This window comes from Zeus faber (assembly GCF_960531495.2).
Source record: "Zeus faber genome assembly, chromosome: 12".
NCBI lineage: Eukaryota > Metazoa > Chordata > Actinopteri > Zeiformes > Zeidae > Zeus > Zeus faber.
This window is the reverse complement of record NC_137196.1, coordinates 17,356,909-17,378,372: the sequence shown is the minus strand read 5'-3', so window position 1 is coordinate 17,378,372 and position 21,464 is coordinate 17,356,909. Positions and strand designations below refer to the sequence as shown.

Here is a 21,464-nt window from a genome sequence, read left to right as displayed (position 1 = left end):
TACCCAGCTAGATATATTCAGTTTTTTGGTCATTTTTTAAATTAGATGATAAGTAGTCTTTATTGTTTTTCAAGTGGTATACAAATGATTATACAAATTTTATAATATATTTCTCCCCCCCCTCACTTATGCTCCAACAGAGCCCCCACCCCTATTGCACAATTGCTACACCTTCGGTTGTATGTATGACCGTATGTCGTAATCACTTGAACTTGAATAAAATTAGACTACTGTTCAAATGAATGCAATGAAAGAACGGGAGGGTCCGATTCACAGGGCACTCACAGAGGTTAAAATTTTAGGGCCGTCTATTTTCTCGATGCAGCTCAGTGCCCGCTGTTATAGGTCATAGCAACAATGGGCCCAGCCCCTTGTAGAATAAACATTGTTTCCTAATGTTAAATGACACATGGAGCACTTTAACCCAGCAGGTAAAAGTTAAAATCATATTCTAAGCGTGTCCCCTGACTGGAGCGAGATATTGTCTGAACTCGTATTCATTCTCTCACAGACCAGGTCCACGCGGGGAGCTTTTCTGTTAAGATTCTTGTTTTATTGAACAAGCAACGCGGATTTATTTACAAACACACATAATGAGCGTCGCCCCGAGGAGATCTCTTCGGGAAAAAAAACAAAAACAAAAAAAAAAAAGCTCTTCTTTAGGTGTGTGTACCTCCGAGTGAAATCTTTGGGCTCGCCGACGGAGCTTCAGCTCGAAAACAAACTTCACCTTTTAAATTCGGCAAAACGTGTCGCCTTTCAAAATCACAATTTGGTTTTTAAGTCTTATTGATCACTTTCAAAGAGGATATATCAATACCTTTCAGCAGTCGTGAATACATTCTTATTGTTAAATGTCAAGTAGGCCGTCCTCCCTGATTCAGTGGCCTTGTTAATACCCTACGGTTCTGTGTGAAGCTACATAGTTCAGTTCAGTCCCAAAACATTTTCAAACATTTTTTTTTTCTTCTTCAATCAAGTTACTGGAATACAAAAAAAAAAAATAAAAAAAAAAATCAGCTTGAGGTACCTGCCCAACATTTGGCAACAACATGGTGGAATTCTTCGATCCTAATTGGTCACGTTGAAAAAGCAATCGTCGTCGTTTTCCTTTTTTTCATCCGGAAACCGGTTTGATTTTGAAAGTTGTAATTCAAGTTATACTCAAAAAAGGTTTTGATACTAAATGGATCCTTGTTAGTCCCTTGCACCCACTGCTACGCCCCCCCCCCCCGAATCTGACAAGGTCATTTCGGGTGTTTAAAGGTTCTTCTAACCCGTTAACTCTTCCCAAACCAAATCCCGATCGTTGGTTCAATGGCATCTTTGCACATCTTTGTACAGCTTTCTAGAACGACGACCCCGCCCGACCCCCAGGTTTGAGCACCGTAAATGTGCCGTTAATACACTCTAACGTAGAGCACGGGAAATGACAAACTCGTAGGAGAGGGTTACAGTCTCCTTTGTTCCTAAAAAAAAAAGGAAAGAAAGAAAAGCAAGCATTTTACAGGTAGAAAACAAGTCCAGCAGTATCAGCCTAGTTGTACTAGAAATATAGCAAACCCCATTTTTTCTGCAAAGTACTTTCATTCAAAACATGACGCTAAATTCCATGCAGATGGTGGATAGTGCCGAGTGGAAAATGATTGGAAAGAAAAGAAGAAGGAAAAAAAAAAAAAAGCCATTCAAACTTAAAATATACAGCTTATTTTTTTCCAGGTTGGTTCCAAAACACGAAGGCTTAAAATAACCCCTCCCCCACTCGTCTCATGTCTTGCAGTAGTGAGAAAATTGCACTTTTTGTGGAGGCCGGGGGTGAGGATGACTTGCAAAAGGAGAAGTCTCCGGGAAGAAATAACAGTCCAGCCAAAGCCATCCGCCGAAAAGAAAAGAAAAAAAAAAAAAAAAAAGGAGGCGGAGTTCCAAATGTTTTATGCAAGTCAGAAGGCAACAACCATGCCACGGTTTTGTGAGAAGGACGAGGACGAAAGAAGGAGATGAGGAAGAAAAAGGAAAGGACAATCATCCCCCGGGTTCAAAGTCGATTTCTTTCGCCAACAACCTTCATCCCCAAGAGTTCTCAAATATACAAAAGAGTGAGAGTGAAAAGACCAGAACGTTTGAAACAAGCTAGAAAAAAAAAACAAACCCCAATTCATTTGCTCTTTGAGCGTCGATAAAAGAGAAGAGATGTCTTCAGAATGTAGAAAACAAGAGGAAATGTGCATTCCTTTGGCAGATCTCAGGTCTCTGAGAAGGAAAGAGGAGGAGGAGTAGTGATGGAGGAGGAGGAGGATCGGGAGGAGGATCAGGAGGAGGAGTAGTGACGGAGGAGGAGGAGGAGGAGGATCAGGGGAAGGAGGAGGAGGAGGAGGAGGATCAGGAGGAGGGCCGGGGCGGCCGCTCCCCTGATGTGCACCGACGCTAGGAGGCCTGCAGGAGGCGTCTGTAGTGCGGCATGATCTCGTGCTCTGGAAGATGCAGGTTGAATTCCAGGGCCACGAGCACCGGGAACTCGAAGGCGATGAGCTCCCTGCGGTTCATGCGGAACCTCTCCTCCAATTTCTGAGGAGTAAAAAAAGAAAAAAGGGAAATAAACAAAGAAATCATATAAGAGGTTGTACAGAAGCAGCGGCTACACGCTGGTGTTTCATTGTGATTCTGATTTCCGGGAGTGGAGGAATAAATCTGGTTGCCTTAGTCACCGTTTGGGGCTCGAAATAGCTGCAGTTCGAAAAATAAGGTTCGGGTTAAAGAACACCGGCGTTCTTTGACCACGACTTTAGGCCGCCTCCGCCGTGTGTATGCGCCGAGCCGGGTGATTGGCTGATCAGATACTGGCACGAGGCGGCGGCCGGCGGAGCCTAAAATAGAGCGACCTCCGAGGGAGACTCACGTCGATCAGCAGCTTGACCTCGTGCTTCTTGAGGTCGTTTCCGATCTTGGCGGCCAGGAGGACGCAGGCTCCGGCGCAGAGCTTGCGGTTCTGCTTGTTGAGCTTCCCCTGGAGCACCAGCTTCTCAAAGTAGACGAACGCCATGGCGACGGTGGGCTCCTCGTAGCTGCACTCGTCCTGCGCCAGCTTCCTGATCTCCCTCTTCAGGCTGCACGGAGGGACGGAGGAGAGAGAGAGGAGAGCATCACCGCGACAGGCCGGCGCTCGAGTCGGAGGCCCTGACTGGACTCAGCCTCGAGGTGGAGACCCTTCAGAGTCTTCGCCTCTCTGTGATAAACAACATCATTCCAGCGCTGATTTTATTTTATTTTTTTTCTTTTACCGTTGATTTTAACAACGCGTCCTCTTTTTACCGCCACGTCACGTCACCGGCGTCGTTCTTCAGCTGCGGCTTTGGCGAAAACGCAGAGACTGCGATCAACACTCAGGGCCGACGACGTCAGACTGTATTATTTACTTTAGGAACGTGATGCGTTCAGTAAAACACGGAGGATAATTCCATTGGGTACCAGACGCTCTGGGAAATAAGCAACGAAACTGAGCGCGATGAATGTTCGCTAACTATTTGTAAACATATTTGACGCAAGTTGTTTGTGTTAAAAAGAGAGGGAAGTAAACAGAGGCATTTCTTCAAAAGGGCCGCCTGGATATCGTTTTCCAAGATTTCGAAACTACCCAACCCTCGGCCCTGCCGCACACTGCAAACGCACTTGAGTTTCCGGGCGGCGGAGCCCCCGTCCCCGGCGTACCTCCTGATTTTGCTGAGCGTCAGCCTGATGTGGGGGAACTTCTCTTTGAAGGTCTCGTTCATGTCCTTCTTGAGGTCGGAGGGCTTCACGTACTCGATGACCGTGGTCTGAAGGAGTGAAAAATAAATAAATAAATAAATAAATGAAGCCGGGAGAGGCCGGGTCACCATTGCACCGAGCGCCACGCCCTCCGCGGCGCCGGGTTGAGTTGCGCGGACTCAGAGTGAGACGCCGAGAGGGTGAGCGCAGGGAGGCGAGTCCGGTGGAAACATGGGAATACACCCATCATGGGCTAACTTGAGGTTTTTTCTCTTTTTCTATTTTTTACTGTGGCTTAAAAAAAGTGTGACGTGTGATTTAAGTGTGGCAAGGCTCTGTTATCGTTTAAAAAAATGTATATCTCTACTTTATTTTTCTTGAAATAGTGAGTTTTAGTAGATACTGCTTTAAATAACAAAAAAAAAAGCCTTTTAATAAAGATATAACTATCATACATACTGAATTACACTTATACCATTGTTTTGAGGTTTAGTCATTATTTGGCTCACAGATCAGTGAGGAGATAAACTACTTTGGTATCGAAGATTGTGCCGAATTCCACAGAATTGATAGTGATTTGTGATCACAGCATCATTAACGCAAAAAAAAAAAAAAAAGGATATTTTAAATTTCTTAAAGGAAATACATTTATTGGAGTCGTTTTTAATATTCTCTGTCCGTGACTAACTTCCAGAATTCCTGAAGTGGAGTGTGAAGTGTTTTCTTGTCTCATCTCAACACCTTCAGAATTGTCATAAGCTCCATAATTTAGTGCTTTATCAGCTTGAAACAAACGCACTTATGTGAACATGTTTTACCATCCTGCACATGTTCTTGCTTCAGAATAACAGTATAACGGTAACGGTATAACGGTATGTGGATTGAACCTCGTGGTTGAAGTTTCTCCCAAATCGATCCACATACGGAGCAGAAATGAATGAAAAAACGATCACATTTGATCCATGTCAAAAACGCGGTCCAATGCATTTCACGCCAAAATATGTCCAACCCGGCTAAAAGTATCTGGAACACAAGAATGTCAAAAGCTACGAACATTGTTGAAGTGTCGTTTAAACGGGTACGTCACAAGGACCTCGTGGTGGAAATTTCATCCAAATCGACCCACATACTGAGCAGATATTAGTGAAAAACCGAACAACCCCAAGTATTCAGCTGGTGGTGCTTGACCGACACGTCACTGTTTGTAAACAAAATGAACGACATGGGGTTTAGAGTAAGACGCTTTATAACGTCATCATACTCTGTATTATGAATGGGGAGGTTACAATTCAGAATGTCCATTGGCACCGCGTCCAGTGTGCGGTGTACACTCCGTCACTCTGTAGTGGTTAGAGAACTATACATTATATATACGTACACAAAATACAAACTATACGTTTACGAGTGTATTTTGTGTACCTTCCTAGCTGGTAGATGTCTGTGGATCTGTTCAATTGATATTTTATGTCTTTGGTCCCCATTACTTTCATGAAAGTAAGATTCATGAAAATAAGTTAAGCGAGCCGTCGGAAAAATAGAGCAATGGTAATTACTCACAGAAATACCACAACGTTTTTGTATTTCATGGACACGCAACTTGTAATGTAATCCAAGGAAACAAAGTCACCACTAAACTGACGTAAGTATGACTGCTATCGTTAATCTCTTGAACTTGAACTTGAACCTGAACTTGAAATACGAGACACAACGTTACCGGCCGTCACTGAGACTGCACATGTACTTACACACAGTAAGGTTAGTTATAACAATGACATGGTCTGGTTTAAAGAAAAAAAAATAAACCGTTGTTTGAAAGAAACCATTAAAATATAGACAAGTAATCTATTAAACTGAATTTTGCAATTGTACATCACTAACAGAAAAAATACTATGAAGTAGTAATTACAATTAACTTGTATTTGTAATGATTATAAAATAACATGTATTTATTATTAATGTTGTGAAAAGTAATTACAAAGTTTGTTTTTGTTATTGTTCCAGATGCCGAAAAATTGCCGAAAATGTGAGACAATAAAGAAGAAATTGTCCAAAAATCCAATCCTCAAGGTTAATCACAATATTTAAAAAGAAGTGCTATGCACGTCACTCCACGACGTAACTCCACCATGTTTGATGTTTGTAAGTTAAGTAAATTGTGATGCATTTCACAGAAACCAAAAAACTGCAACACTTTACAAAAACAAATAAACTGGACCCTGTGTACTGCGCGTGCAGCTATATTTATTATTACTACTAGCGTTTTAATCCAGATGTAGTATTAACAATTCATATTAAAGAGCTGTTGTGACGCATCGGAAGTTCCACATTTGGTTCAAAACTCCTTCTGCTCCTTTGCGCAACCTGTAAGTCTACAAAGAGCAGACAGTCAAAGTCTGGCGCTCTGCGTTTCCTTTGTTTGTCCCCTGGAGCGAGACGTGCGGAACCGACCGGTTCGACTCCTCCGGAAAAGCACAATCGCCATTGTGAGTCGGACGCCGGGGCTCGGCGGCGGGAGGAGAGGAAGAGAGGGCGAGGGGGACACGCGCGCCGCGCCGCCGCGGCCCCGGCCCACCGCGCCCGACTCGATTTCAACCCTTGCTGTTGTCGTGCGTTCCGCTGGGCTCCGTAAGGAAAACACAGCCAAGTGAAGGACGACTGGAGAATCGGGGGGGTTCATCCTCCGCCAAAGCACGACAGACAACTGTTCTTTGCAGGGGGAAGGGACTGTGAAGGGACCGCTAAACGGCCATTACACGGTTAATGCATTTATCTGACTCCAGACCGGGGGACGAGCGAGAGCGAGAGAGAGAGCGAGAGTACGGGCCAATGACTTTGCTGATTAGAACGCTCTGACAGATTCTTCTGGCTCCCGTCCACATACAGGCTGTTTTAACACACAATGTCCAGGTGGAGGAATCCTAAATTCTCACCGAATTTCGCCGGGACCGGCTGGAGCAACGGTGAAAGTCCGCGGAGATTAATGAAACAAATTAAACCTTTGGCGTTATTAACACAGAGCAATGTAGTAGCAGAATTGTAGTATCTACACTAATTGGCTAATTTTAGGCTCATTCTAATGTCAGCGTTAAGTGGTGCATGTCATTGGATTCCGGGGAACTGACGCTTATAACTTTCTTTCTGATACAGTTTGAATTTACTTTAAGGAATTACCATCATTGCCACATAAGAAACGAAGACACACAAAATGTCTTAATCCAACATGTTTTTTTGCTGAATCAACATCAGTATCGCCGCACAAAATGGAAGATGCAGCTGTCCTGGGTCTCTGCGAGAGATTCCATGACATATTCAGCTTTCCGCAGTGAGTCAAGCCGGGTTTACACCTGCCCCAAGCGCGAGGGAGCGTGGGATGCCATGGCGCGTGGGGACCTGAGGGCCACCGAGATTTTGGGACTTGGCGTGAGGAGCGCGAGGGGGGCGTTTCCCGGAAATGCATTGGAAGCGATGGGAGATCACGGTACTTTCTCTCTAGCGCCACACGTGGTTTCTGAGAGTACTGCAACGCAGAATGCGCCCTGCCTGCGTGAAGATATAACCAGGGGCTTTAGAGCCATATATTTAAAGTCTTGTGTTTTTTGTTTTTTTTTTAGACACTTTTTTTACCCCCTTCTGCTGGTCTCATTTATGACATCATTTGCAATTGTGCGGCGTATACCTGAATCGAAAAGCCATTGTTGACACTAGAGGGCTAAAAATGACATCGCTGAAACGGGTCAAAGTAGACTGACTCCCGCACCAAAACATTTCCATTGGACTCTCAAGAGGCCGAACTGTGCAGTTGTTGTTGTTGTTGTTGTTGTTGTTATTGTTGTTAGTGGAGCGTGTTCTCACCATGTAGGAGGGGAAGATAAGCACTCTCTTGTGCTTCCCACAGGGCCACTGGGGGTCGTCCAGCAGATTGGGGTCGTACTCCCGAAAGTCCACCAGATCGTTGCCTGAAACGGCAGCAGAGCGGAGACGGACGGATCAGAGCGGAGAACGGACGTTTCCAAAACATTCACGCAGTCGAGGACCAGCGTCTGGCGAGTCGGGCCTGATTCAATTAAAAAAAAAAAAAAAAAAAAAGAAAGACTCCCAAACAAGAGCAAATCTAATCTTCAGTTTCCAAACAAATCCCTGATTTGTAACGGGGAGTCTCGGGGAGCTTGAGTAATTCAAGTTGCAATTCACAGGCCATGAGCTGCTGCAGACTCGGAGGAAGGCCATCTGTGTTTATTTTTGCTTGGTCGTGAAAAAAAAAAATGTTGTGAGCTGCCAGTTACGGGTTCATCTCGAAGAGGAATGTGTTTATTTTGGTTTTTCGGCGTATTAAACCAGTTGCGTCCCTCCGTTTGTCTTCCGTGTGTGAGACAGGACTGTGTAATGCTTGTGATACTCGCACCCGTGAGAATAAACAGGCGGTAAAGCACTATGTTTATGGAGAGAACAAACGTGTGTGTGGACATCATTATGTATGGCCACAGAACAAGAAGAGTCATCCCAAAAGCTACTACGTCAGGTGCTGGAGAGAAAGAGAAAGAAAGAGAGAGACGAACCCCCGGTACAATATTGGAATAGTGGATTGTACCATATTATTTCTACTCATGTATTTGACTTGGGGACTTGGTTTTCCTTTTTTTTGGGGAAAATCTCTTTTCTTTAATTACATGTGCATACCACTACTACAGTACTACATCTGCATGTGCTATTTATTTTCACTCAAATGTTTTATCACGCGAGCGACACAATCTGCTAGTGACTTAGTAGTATATATATATATATATATATATATATATATATATAATAGTATATACAGTATAATAGTTGATGATATCAAATGTCAAGGACTTTTGATAAAATTCCAACTGATGAATGGAGGACTTCTACATGTAATCCGAGTGCTGCTTTCTGAGAGTATTCATGGTTCTATCTAAATATAGGATATGACGACTCTTTTCCACCGCTGCTCATTAAAGTAAGAAGAGATAAGGGAGTTCATTTTTTGGGGTTTTGCCAACATTTCAAGGGAATAACGGGAGGGTCTGTTGGTCAGTGAGGTGAATATCCTATAGCCGACTTAGTTTTTAGAAGGTGATGATTTCATCAGTTTTGCAGAAAGGAGAAACAAGGAGGAATAGAAATACCAGCATCCACCTTTTTTCCTCCTCCTTTTCCAAAGTGAAGAGACGGAACAAAATGCACGATGGGTAAAGTCGGAAGTGACCTGCGGCCCCCTGCAGTCCGGGTAGGTGCTGTACCTGTGTCCAGGCTGCTCTGGTTGCTGTTGGCGCGGCCCAGGCTCAGGCTGCGGTGGCTGGCGTTGCGAGACTGGGAGAAGGACGAGGTGGAGTCGATGGTGTTCCTCCTGCCGCCCAGCACGTTGGTGGGGTACAGGAACTGGGTGTAGGACACGGTCTGGGGTGGGGGTGAAGGGTGTGAATATGGCGTTAAAACAGGCAGAACCAGAGAGGCTGAGGGGAAGAACGCTTTCATAAACACTGTCTCGGTACACTGCCTCCCAGAGATTAAGGAGAGCCAACTCCACAAAGCACACAAGCCCCACCTCAACTACAGGTATATCAGACGGCAAAAAAGCAGATTAACGCAAAGGAAATTCATCGAGTTTAACTTTTGGAATTTAATAGTTGGTTTACTGATGTTTCATGTAAAACAAATGATCACAATGTACCATATACAGCTTAACCAAAATGTAACTTTTCTTCCATCCACATTGTCAAATCAAAACTCTTGAGGGGACTCCCGGGTAAAAAAAACCTCAAAAGCATTCAAAAACATTCTAGATGTACTGTAAGTTAAAAAAAGCCTTTGGCGAGCATTTGCAGTCATTTTGTTCCTCCGTACCTCGCGTTTTACGGTCTGAATGAATGGCATCGACAAGTCAAACGATTAACCGATCGATCGATGAACCGCTCCGCCCATGACGGCGATCGATCCACGCTCACGACACACAAACCTGTGATCGTGGCCTCACCTTCCCATCGGCTCCCAGCTCCACCCCCTCCAGGCCGATCACCATCTCCTTGGCGCTGACGCCGCCCGACGGGTGCCGCTGTCGGCCCCCCTCCAGCTTTATGTCCCTGTGGGGCACAAGGTGTTTAAGCGCCCGCTGGAGTTTCTCCTCTCTTCCCGTACCTCCCGGTGTTCTGACGACACCGTCACCGTCACCCCTACTACACCCATGTTTCTTAAAAAAAAAAAAAAAAAGGATCCCCCCCGGCTATTGATCTGAGATTGTGTAACTACCTGTCGCCTTGGCCGTGTTTTCAGGGGCAATCGTAAACCAAGTGCGCCCTGGGGAGCAGGGGGGCAGGGTTTGGTTTCATTCTGCCAGGACACGAGGGTCCTGCAGCTCGCGCGTTTTTAAAATGCTTCCATGCCATACTGCTCGGGGAGAGTCGCTAGCAGCCCGAAGGAGGAAACAAAAGACTCAACGCGGCGCGCACGGGACAGACGGTGCTGGCGGTCCGGTAGAGGCTGCCACGGAGGAGGAGGAAGAAGAAGAAGAAGAAGAAGAAGAAGAAGAAACAGGAGAGGAGAGTAATACCTCGCTTGAGATTAATTTGTGTATTATTTTAAATTGGGATAACCTTCGAAGTAGGGCTGTCAGCATCATGAAACTTGAGCCGGCGATTGATCGTCAGGCAAACAGTTGTGATTGTCAGTGTCTTTCTTCATCTTATTTATGGCTCTATCACAGTATCACGTCATGACAGAGTGATATTATAGGTCTAACTACTGCATGAGAACCATCGAGTGACATTGTTGTATAAACAATTCAGGAAGACCCAACTGATGTAAGTGCGCCTAATTCACATTGTATTTATTGCAAAAAAAATCCTCCTTCAATTTGGATAGAAACATATGATTGTTGAATCCAACCATTTTACAAAAAAAACATCACAATGTGCGCAACTAATTGTGATCAGGATAGATATTATATGTTGGCATATAATAATTGTGGCAGCTCCCCTTCGAGATAAAACCTAACTGAATATGGCTTTAAATCGGAATCATATAATCACATCAAATACTTTTTAATGAAGACACAGGGAAAGGGTGTGCCCTCACATCCACTGCGAGGGTTGAGGTGACGTTCGCAGCCAATCCCTCGTGTTGAAAACAGAGTTTGTTCGGGGGCAGAGGGGTGCATCAGGACACATATTGTTGACAGTTGCATCACAGACATGCCGGATCACAGGCGGTTGACAAATCAAAGAATCGTGGAGGATGAGATGAACAAAAAAAAAAAAAAAAGAAAGAAAAGAAAAAGTAATGAAAGGGAAGAGAGACTAAAAAGCTTTCCAAGCGGAGGGCTTTTCCTCTAAAGCGGGTCAGAAAATAAAAGGTTCCACTTGAGCATGGTGAGAGGGGGAGCAGGAAAAGGAAATTGCAGTTAAGAAGCGGAGGTTGCCGAGGAGCATGCAGAGTAAACAATTACGAACTGCAAACATTCCAGCGTTAGTGGCGGAGTAAGGAGCACCTTCTACGTCAGACACCGGGCGAGTTAAGGTGAAACCAGGCCTACAAATGCCTGCTTTCAAGGACTGGAAAAGGTCCGACGACAAAAAAATGACTTGATAAGTGGCGTCTACAGCACCAAGGATTTCCTTTACTCTGGAGGACTGAGTTAATTAGGGATATAATTGAATCACTGCCCTACAATGAGCAACGTAGCGAACAAATATAATAAATATAGAGCAGGAGTGACAGGAACTAGATAATACAATTACTGTGGTTTGAGAATCATTAAAAAAACAAAAACAAAAAAAAAACAAAAAAAAAAAACACAATTTTGAGTGACCATCAGGCGTTTGGCGCAGAAAGTCTGGCAGAGTTTCCTGGAAGGGAAACGTCATTTTGAAGTCCCGGCATTTGACTCTGACTGTAAACGGTCAATTAGTGCGGCCGAACGGTCAAACGCGTGCGCACTGGAGAGCGCTGGGGGGGGTTCATTAACCCCTCACCTCACTCCATTTGGCCGGCTTAGGAAATTCCACGCACGGATCGAGCCTCTATGCTCCCCCAGCAAAGCCCCCCAGCGCCGTGCTTTTCTTTCTGCCCATTGTGCTCGGCCGTGTTTATCTACTCCCTTTCTCTTTTACTTCCTCCAAAACAGGCCATCGCGCACGTGACCGCGGAGCGTCAGGGCCAAGGCCAAGCGGGCCGGGCGTACGTGTCGCCGGCGCTGCAGGTGGGAGTCTGGTCGCCGTGAGATCTGCCGCCGCTTCCCATAACACGGAGCACGTTCTCCGTGGAAGAGCCAGAACACTTCTTCCCTTTTTGGCTGCCAAGAAAAAGTGATCTGCAACCCCGGGCGATGAGATAGACAAACCGAGTTAATAACAAACTTTAATATCTTTGTGCACCCAAAACATTAACTGACACCGTGGAAAGATGGCAGTCTTCCGCCATTGCACAACAAATGACAAGAGCGCACTAAGGAAGCAGTTGGGTGGTGCTACAGTTGGGAGATCCTATAGATAAGGAGGAACGGCAGGAGGGGTGGATAAAAAAAAAAAAAAAAAAAAAAAAGAAACGACGGCAAAGCCAGCGACAGTTGCAACGGACATAAATGAGGCAAATTAAAACGAGAGGGATGAGTATCCCGAAGCCGTCAGGAGCCAAAATGAAGAGAAAACGAAAATGAGAACAATAAGCATCAGGCCCACGACCGCTTTATAAGATACACGAACAGAGATAAATCCTCTAGAGCCCAATGCCCCCCCCCCATTGTCTTTTAAAGGCGGACCGAAATCATAAATCAGTCTGAACTTTATATATCGTAAAAAAGAAATCTCGCAACATTTTGTGATTTCTGAATGACTAATAATGTTTTCTTTAGTTTGATGAGGTGACTTTTAAGCGACAGGTACAGTTTTGAAAAAGCATTGATCTGATGGACTGGATGTGACTGAGCGTGTCCAGTGATATCATGAGAACCTGAAAACACGATCCGACTGAGATCGAATGGGTAAATAGACATATCAATTTTTACCTTTTATACATGAGACATTTCTTCCTCAAAGTGAAGGGACGGATCATAACGTAAGTAAAGTTGAGTCAAGTTATAAGTCAAGGGAGAAAATATTGCTGTTTCAATTTCGGTCCGACTTTAAATAAAAACCAAGTAATTGTAGTTCGTTGTAATTTGAGGGTTAAAAAAAAAAAAGTTTACACCAAAACCAGCCCTTAAAAATGTACCACGAGAGCACATCAGAGAGAAAAAGGATGTAAATATATATATATTTTTAAAAAGGACAAAGGGAAAGTGAGCGCATGCGGGAGAAATAAAGTATAGTTTGGCATGCTGTAGGATACATACCCTGTTTGGCTACAATCTCGATAGGGCAGGACAGAAAATACACTATAGAAGGATCTTCTGGCACTGATAAGGACTATCCTATAAAAACAACAAAAAAATGGCAAATAGGCTAATTAACATCTATCTACAGAGATCTACAGGTTAATCTGGAGAGAGCGTCAAGTCAAACAACTGGAAAAGGGACAACGCGGTGAGACGTCAGTGTGAGTGTGCGACTATGTTTCTTCCACTACGAGTGTGAACTGTTTCTGAACAGTGCACGGGTGATGTGGTGGCGGTGGTGGAGGTGTTGGTGGTGGTGGTGGTGGTGGTGGCGGTGGTGGCGGTGGGGGCACAAAAAAACAGTTTTTAAAAAGGTTTGGAAAAAATGGATCTTTTTAAATTGCTGTAATCGGACTCTCACACCATCAAACAACACCTGAGTCACAAAACCTGACTGTAGTTGATTACGGGGGCGATTACTTAATCGTGCGCAAAAGGCTGCTTACCTTTTAACCGCTTCAATTACACTAATGGATACGAGGCCAAAGCTACAGCCCATTTGAATCTATCGGTGTCTAATTTAAGAAACGGCACTTATCATATGCTATGCTGATTATCCAGACGAAACGACGACTTTCACAGGCTCGGTTTGGTTAACTGTAACCACCCAAATACCCAAATAAAATGCGTCCAGAATGTGGACTCAGTAAAGGGCCAAACTCAAAAGAAATACTTTGCAGAAAAATATATTCCTTTATATTTGTTTCACTCACAACATAGAACCCAGACCCTGCATCTCCAAATAGTCAAATACCGCCAATTAAAATATGTATCTGAAGACAGTTCATTGTTAGTAGTTCTCCTGTCCCTGTCTATATACAAGCCTTGACTCATTTCCATCATTTCTACGCTTTTGCTTTAAAAAATGAAAGCAAAAATAAATCTTACAGTAAAAACCACCGGGGCTGTTAGGCTCTCTGTGCTCGGGTCATCAGGTCAAGTGAGTGACATGCACCAGTTTGGAAGCTGAAAAGTTTGATATTTTGTGTAATTCAGATATGATTTCAGACTTTAGCGTGCCATCCAGGATTTGTCACATTGATCAAATAAGAAAACGGCGATAAAAAAATATATATCAAAAGAGATACAAGCAGATAATAAAGGTGCGACGGTGCAACGGGTCATAGGTGTGGCAATGGACAGGATCGCAAATGTCTTGCATTGCCAAGAATCCATAGGCCATTACATCTGATCAATTAGTCATAAGCTACAAGCTACAAAACAGCTTAGTCCTGCTTGGACGGGGACTGGGCTTGTAACCTGAGAAACAGCGGAATGGCTGCTCATTGACTGGGGGCAACCTGCCATTATCCATTGACAGTGTGTATTGGCAAAAAGGATGGCCCTGTTTGCCCTCATACCTTCCATTGCGCATATCGTGTTGCCTCATGTTCTTGATGAAGTGGACCTTCTTGAAGCTCTTTGGTCGAGGTGAACCCGATAGGGTTCGGCATCTAGAAGAGTACACCGGACATGGGGCGTCATAACAGGGAAACCGTGTCAGTCGAATTATGGTAAATGACAAAAGACCAAATGCCCCTGTGGACAAAGCACAAAGTCAGTAAAATGAGTGATGTTCCTGTGGGGTACAAGCACCTGCGCAGAGGAGCGTTCTCCTCAATGTCCTCCAAGGTCTCCAGGGAGGAACGCTGAGAGATGAGCCGTCGTCTGGAAAAGGGCAGGGAAACAGGTTGGTTATAAGTGATAAGTTAGACCCACGAGACACTCAAGAAAATTAGGACCAGATAGCAGGAATCGGCAAGAAAACAGAGCTAATCACTGAATCATTTATGAAGGTCATTTATGTGTAGTGTGCTGTAATCAGTACGTGTACGACCGGTAAACAGAATGACGCTGTGACAAAGTTCCGCACATATAAGCGTGGTAATAGAAACGGGATTTCACATCAAGTCTTTAAATGGCAAGAGTCAGTCACGGCAGCTCCATGACACATTCCGTTTTTTAACAAATTGAGGTCGGTGTGGCTCACAGACTGAATAAACTTAGGAATCAGCACACAGCAAAACACGGAAAGAATGTCAACTTAACTCCCCATTTGCCTATTTAAGGCGGAACATTAAGTACATGGATTTACTGGGTGGAACTGGAAGTTCATCCGATCATCCATTCTCTGAGGATAAACCATTAGAAGGTAATGGGTGAGACGCCATGTGTCCCTCTGGTCCAGTGCACGGTGTTAAACTGTGGCTTGTGTTCCCTGCTCCGTGGTTAATTTCGAAAGAGGAGCTGCCCCGTCTGGTCACGGCTGCCAGTGATCCACACCGCTGCGTTTGTGTGGTCAGTGATCGCCCCGAATCGTGCGTCAGAATTTATGTGTTTCACCCGGACCGAACGCCGAGGCCGGTAACCGGATAAGGACACGGCTTTGAAAGCTCCTCATACAACGCTGTTTCATCACAGACGGCTTTTAATTTCACCTTTCCGCTGCACGGCTTAACAGGCAAACTCTATGGAAACCCTTTGTGTACAAGAAGCTCAAAAAGTGAGCCCGGCATTGTAGGGTCTGCTGGTGCCTGTGCCGTTCAAAAACCACAATACCTACTTAATCCAGCTCTGCGGCGCTACAACGGACCCTACTTAACGTTGCACAAGTTACAAAATCCCGCAATATCCTTCCTCTGGGTCTTTCCCATAAATGTATTTGCTGGTGAGTCTTGCTACGTATGCTTCTGCCGCATGATCATATACGATCCAACGCCAACGACATGAATTTGAACAGACTGGGGGGGGGGGGCTTCCGTTTTCACCGGCCTACAACGCAGCACAATGACACTTGACCTCGCCAGCGCCTCTCTCCGCAGGACCTTTCAGCCGGCGGAGACAACAGATGGTTCCTAGAGTGGCCGGTGAATGAACAACAGAACATGAGGACAGATTAACGGAAGATGACTCTGCCCTTGAGGATCTCACGGGGGTAAACTAACACACCCTGTGTGCTGGAGTCGATAGGATGACAATGTTTGCAGGGGTGAGCTAGACAGTTGAAGAAGCCACGGTGCGGGAGGCTCAGAATGTGGCTCCAGCTCGGTTACTGTACATTACGTCCCTAATAATCATAAAAAGGCTCCAATTCAAAATCTGGCAAGAAGACCTTAAACGGTTAAGTTTAAATAAATGGAACACTGAGCGGTTGACATCAATAATCCATCCCCTGGAATGAGAAGGAAGGGCCCTCATGCAGGGGGTTGACCTCTGGCTAAAGGTCAGACGGACTAGGAAGTGTGATTTATGCTTTTTCTGGAGATTTCTCCCTACATTCCTCAGAGAAAGGCAGAAAGGCTGGATAAGGATCCGTGATATACAGTATATTCATGTGAAATTTGTCCTGAGAACATAAATATGCAGCATAAACCATGTCACCAAGAGCAAAAGAAAATGTCACCAAGACACAAAGTATGGATCTTTAGCAGTAGTGACTGTGTCAGTGCAATAAGAATGTCTTATTGTCTTTCAGCCTTTTGTTTTTTTTAATAGTGCCTCAACTTTTAGTGTCAAAGGACTTCAAAGTTAAAATATTGTATATTCATTGGAGCACTCATATTGACAATATACAGATCATTCATATTTTCCAACTGTTAATATCCAACTGTGTATATTTGTGACACATGGGTAGGTGAAGGTCAGGTCGACAGCACACTGGTGTGCTACCGTGGTCTTCTATCCAGCCACTGTGAATGAGCAACCGCAGGAGGTGGTGTTTTGGTTTTTCTTTAAAAGATATCATCAAAGCCCTGGAACCAAAAACACAGACTGGGCTACTCATCAGCCACAGCGCTGAAGCTTCTAGCCAGGGCTGGATCAATCAGCTCCTCGACATGAGGCCCCCGCAAGAACAAGAACTGTAAAGAGGCATCAGAAAAAGCAAAAACTTAAATTATCATGTAATACAACTCCTCAGCATCAATAAGGGATGGGCATGCGCCAGCAATGGGCCCGCAAGCTATTTTGTTATTATTTTGTTATAAATTTGTTCCAGGAGCGTTTCATAAATGATATCCAGATTGCATGAGGATTAAATATTTTGACTCCAGCTGGACAAACTTTCCATCCACAAATCATTTAAAGCAAAAGGACCCAGTATTTAACCTGTCCAAGGTGTTGGTGGTGTAATTAGGTTGAAGTTGAGGAACTGGAATATTATGCGGCGACCAAGGCGCGGGCACGCCCAGTTGGCAGCTTGCCACGCTTTGTCTTCCATTTTATTGTCACAGTGGGTACAAACGTCGTGCTCCAGATGTCTTCTGACAGCCGAAGGGCTTGAAACAAAAATGAGACTTGTAATTGTAATGATTCAATCTAAATAAAAAGCGTCAATCTCTATCAAGAAATGACAAAAGAATGATAAAACCCATTTGATCACAAATGTGAGTATTATTAGATAGCACATGTGACAGAATGGTTCATTTGCTTTGGGTGGTCTACAACATAAGCATAAGCATAATCAAAACATAAATAGTTGTGTTGTATATAACCTGGCAACGGGGAAAAAACAATGCCACGCCCTCGAAATAGCAAGACCCTGTACTGTAGGTTATTGAGGGCGAGCCACAGAGCAAGTTCCACTGTGGAAAATGTAACTGTGGCTTCTATTTTGAATGCGGCATAAGATGCAGCTCCAGTTGAGTCGAAAGTCACAATGTCTTGTCATGATGTTATTCTTTCAAGTAATCAATCCATTTTTGACGATGTTGACTTCCACCCAAATTTGTTTCGGAACGTCTGCTGACAGCTCAGGCAGCTGAGAGCCAGTGGCAGGACAACACATTCTTATATAATCCTGTGATTATGCCAACTGTGACTTCAACCCAAGAACAATCAACTTCATGACCAGAAGGATGTGATCCAATCACACAAAACTCCAACGGCCATTATGCTGGATTGTGCTACCTTTATTTTTCCAGCCGCACATTCTGCTCGCTCGTGCCAAACTGGCCTCGTAAATGAAGTGGCTTTTTAGCACTTCCTTAAAGCTGCTGAAAACCCAACAGAATGTACATGGGGAGACTCTGCGAGACCATCTGCGTTTGGTGAGTGGGGGTTCAGAAAAAAAAATGCGATCCAAACAAACCTCAGGCTGACAAGGCCAGATGGTAATAGGTGTGCTATTTTTAAAACACAGCCCATTACATGCTTATTCAGGATGAATTCATTATAAAGTACAGGAAAAAAAAAAGCCGAGTGTAAGGCCAGCCAGTGTCTCAACGCTTTGGATTAGATTGAGGATGGCAGTTTGAGGCAGTTTTGGCCTTAGAAGGTCTCTTTTGGCAGCACATCAGAAGCTCTGTGACTTCCTGAATAGTGGCAGGAGTGGGGCCAAAAGTCTTAGGAGGAGAGCGTGTCTCTGGTGCCCCTGGGAGAGGAAGCCATGGATAGAAAATACAGAGGCGGGAGGGCCGGCCAGTTTCTCAGAAAGCCAGGGCATCCTGCCTTTCCCAGCCAGGAAGGACTCTGGAAACGTTTCCACCAGCTGCCCTCAGAAAACAAACCAGGCTCTGTGCAATGCTCAGGCAACTGTCTGCTCACAAGCGGAATATAGCGACTCTCCATCAACAGGTAGCTTCTCAGCCGTCTAGGAGTTGCCATGGATGTCCTCCAAAGACATTCCAAGAACGAGCGTTCAGTATTTATACTGTATCAGCTTACCTTGCAGCACTCTGCCACGGTCCCCAACCCCCGCCTCTCAATCATTCGGACAAACAACATAGTCTAATGGATAAAAGTGATGTTGTGCATGTGGTTCTGACAACTTTGAGAGTGTGGGTTGATAATAATCTTTGCATCAAGTCTGGAAGGTGAGCCCGCTGGACGCTTCACGTGAAGTTTGCCAGCTTCGCGGCCACACAGCAGTGGCCAAGAGAAGGGCCCTCAGCGGAGTCCGAGGTGAAGAGGATCTGACAGAAGGCCCTGACGGTGAGAGGGCCATTAGGCGAGTGGCACTGACAGCGTGCTCCGCTGCGGCGAGTCGCCTTCCTCACAGTTCCCCGTTTGTCCTCCCGGGCAGCGACCGCGACCATAAAGAAGCGCACCGCGGAGCTGCCATCACGCATGGCGCGTGGGTACACACGGGTGTAGTGTTACAGGATGTTGAAATCGCTTACGGGGGAGAGGAGACGGCAGCTGTGCACCGCTTTCTTTCTTTCGCTTTTTTTTTTTTTTTTTGGAGCGATGTTGGCCAAAAATAATTTTATAGGCTACTAGAATACACGAGACAATGACAAAGGGGAGAGAGGAAGGAGACAGGAGGAAAGAGAGGGACAGAGAGTGAGAGAGAGAGAGAGAGCTGGTTGTTGAAATGCAGAGGTTATCTGGGGGAACTGAACTAGGCCCGGCTCCACAGCTGTCGGAGCTGAAGTCTTCACGGTGGCTCCGCAGTCCAGTGAGACTGGCGGCAGCGCGCTATCCCCTGGGAAACTCTTTCCCTCTTTCATCTGCAGCGCTGGACACAGGGCGATTGTCTGGCGTCGACATAAAGACAACGCTTATACTTTCCAAAGCGCCTCTTTCTCTTCACAAAACACATACAAACAAGCAAGCAAACAAGTTAAAGCGGTGAAAACATCGGAACAAGTGAGGCCGCTGAAAGCACACTATTCCTTAATGAATGATGAGATACTTTCATTCATTGGTGTTTCAGCCACTGCCAACATGGGGGAATAGTTCACATTAGTTTTACCGTCATCGCCTGCATACCTTTCTTTAATGTTCAATTGTTATGATGATGATTTTTCCGTATTTTTTTCTAAAAGAACATAGCAACCAAACAGACTGTTGTTATAGGTTGTTATATAAATACTTTTTTTTCCTCGATTAAGCGAATATTAAATCAATAATGAGATTATTACACAAACTCATTTTATTTGCATCGCATTCTAAGGTGTGTTGACACCAATAGCATTTTGTAGATTAATGGTAATAAAGCAGTCATTACATCTGAGAGGTGAGGACTCCTCAGAAGGGTGCTGTACCATCTGCTTCATTGTATGTTTAATAGGACAAACTGATATTTTTAACCAGGTCCATATCACACTGTGATGGAAAGTCTTTTTATTTTTGGAGATCAGATTAAACTGCTGATTTCAGATTGCTCAGCAGTGATTCGCTATTATCCCCACAGATCACTATGGCACCACCTGAACTGTTTTCTTTGTAAATTGTAATCACGATGTGCATATACTACCACTTTTACCACACACACACACACACACACACAAACACACACACACACACACACACACACCTGGATCTCTGCAGCTCTATGGCAGAGTTGGCTATCTGCCCTCCCTCCAGGCAGCAGTAGTTTTGGGGGGCTTGCCTGCAGTAGGCTGAGGGCAGGATTCCCTGAGTGTAGGTCTGCAGCCTCCCTCTGGTCGCGGCTGGAACCGCGGAGAACGGCGAGCTGAACATCGCGGGCCCGAACGCGTCCCCCTCGGGCTCCGTGGACCCCGGGGACGCGGTGGAAGGAGCCATCCCGAAGCTCGCCCGGGTGTTGGCGAGCAGCGCCTGGTTCGCGGCGGCGGCGAGCGCCTGGGCGGCGGCGGCGGCGGCGGCCGATGCGGCGGCCGCCCCCTGCGCGCAGCGCTCCGGAGACACCGGGCCGGGTCTAGTCCTCCCCTCCGCCTGGTCCTCCTCCTCCTCGGGCCGGTTGTCCGGGTCATCCTGCACCGGCCGTCCGTCCAGGGAGATATTGCTGAGGAAGGACAGCGCCGCTTGCCGCCTCCTCGGGTCGATGCGTTTCCGCGTCTGCTCGACGCTGCCGGCGGAGTGGCGGAGCTGCAGCGCGGCGGCGGCGACGGTGGGGGTGCTGCTGCTGGCGGCAGCCGCCATGGTCCGCCTCCTCCTCCGGCGACTCGGCGGCTCCTACCGCGGCGGCATGGAGCTCAGGTGGGGGAGCGTCAGGCGTGTGCGTGTGCGCGTCGGTGGACGGCGGCGACGCCAGTGGCCCCGTCTTTAAAGTGCACGCGCCCAACTGGCTGAAAACAGGGCGGTCACGTGTGTTGAGTATTGTGGCAGCGCGAGGGGGGAAACGGACCAATCAGCGCGCACGGAAGCGTGTGGTGTTTCTGCTCCTGCCCGGGTACGCGTGCCCCCCCCCCCCCCCCCTCCCTGGCGGGGTCCGCCACAACTACATACGTGGGGTATTTCAAATATATACATATAATAACCGTAATGTTTTATCACATTATTATGCCTCTCATTTTCACTGTACATGTGGGTGGGTGGGTGTGTGTGCACGCACGCATGCACGCACGCACGCACGTCGGAATATTATATTTTCTTCATATATTTTGACGCATTTCTTTTGTGATCATGCTTT

General features: G+C 45.8%; 1 protein-coding gene across 1 annotated transcript; it reads right to left on the bottom strand.

Annotated features, from left to right (window-relative positions):
- Positions 1-1,344: 1,344 nt before the first annotated feature.
- cables1 (Cdk5 and Abl enzyme substrate 1) lies at positions 1,345-20,974 on the bottom strand (the record flags this gene model as incomplete). The annotated part of the gene is made up of 10 exons (XM_080011029.1): positions 1,345-2,565; positions 2,897-3,104; positions 3,706-3,812; positions 7,597-7,700; positions 9,003-9,159; positions 9,737-9,842; positions 13,088-13,165; positions 14,491-14,583; positions 14,726-14,797; positions 20,388-20,974. 10 exons carry the CDS (start codon positions 20,972-20,974, stop codon positions 2,425-2,427), a joined length of 1,653 nt encoding a protein of 550 aa, XP_079867155.1. The 3' UTR covers positions 1,345-2,424.
- Positions 20,975-21,464: the final 490 nt, after the last annotated feature.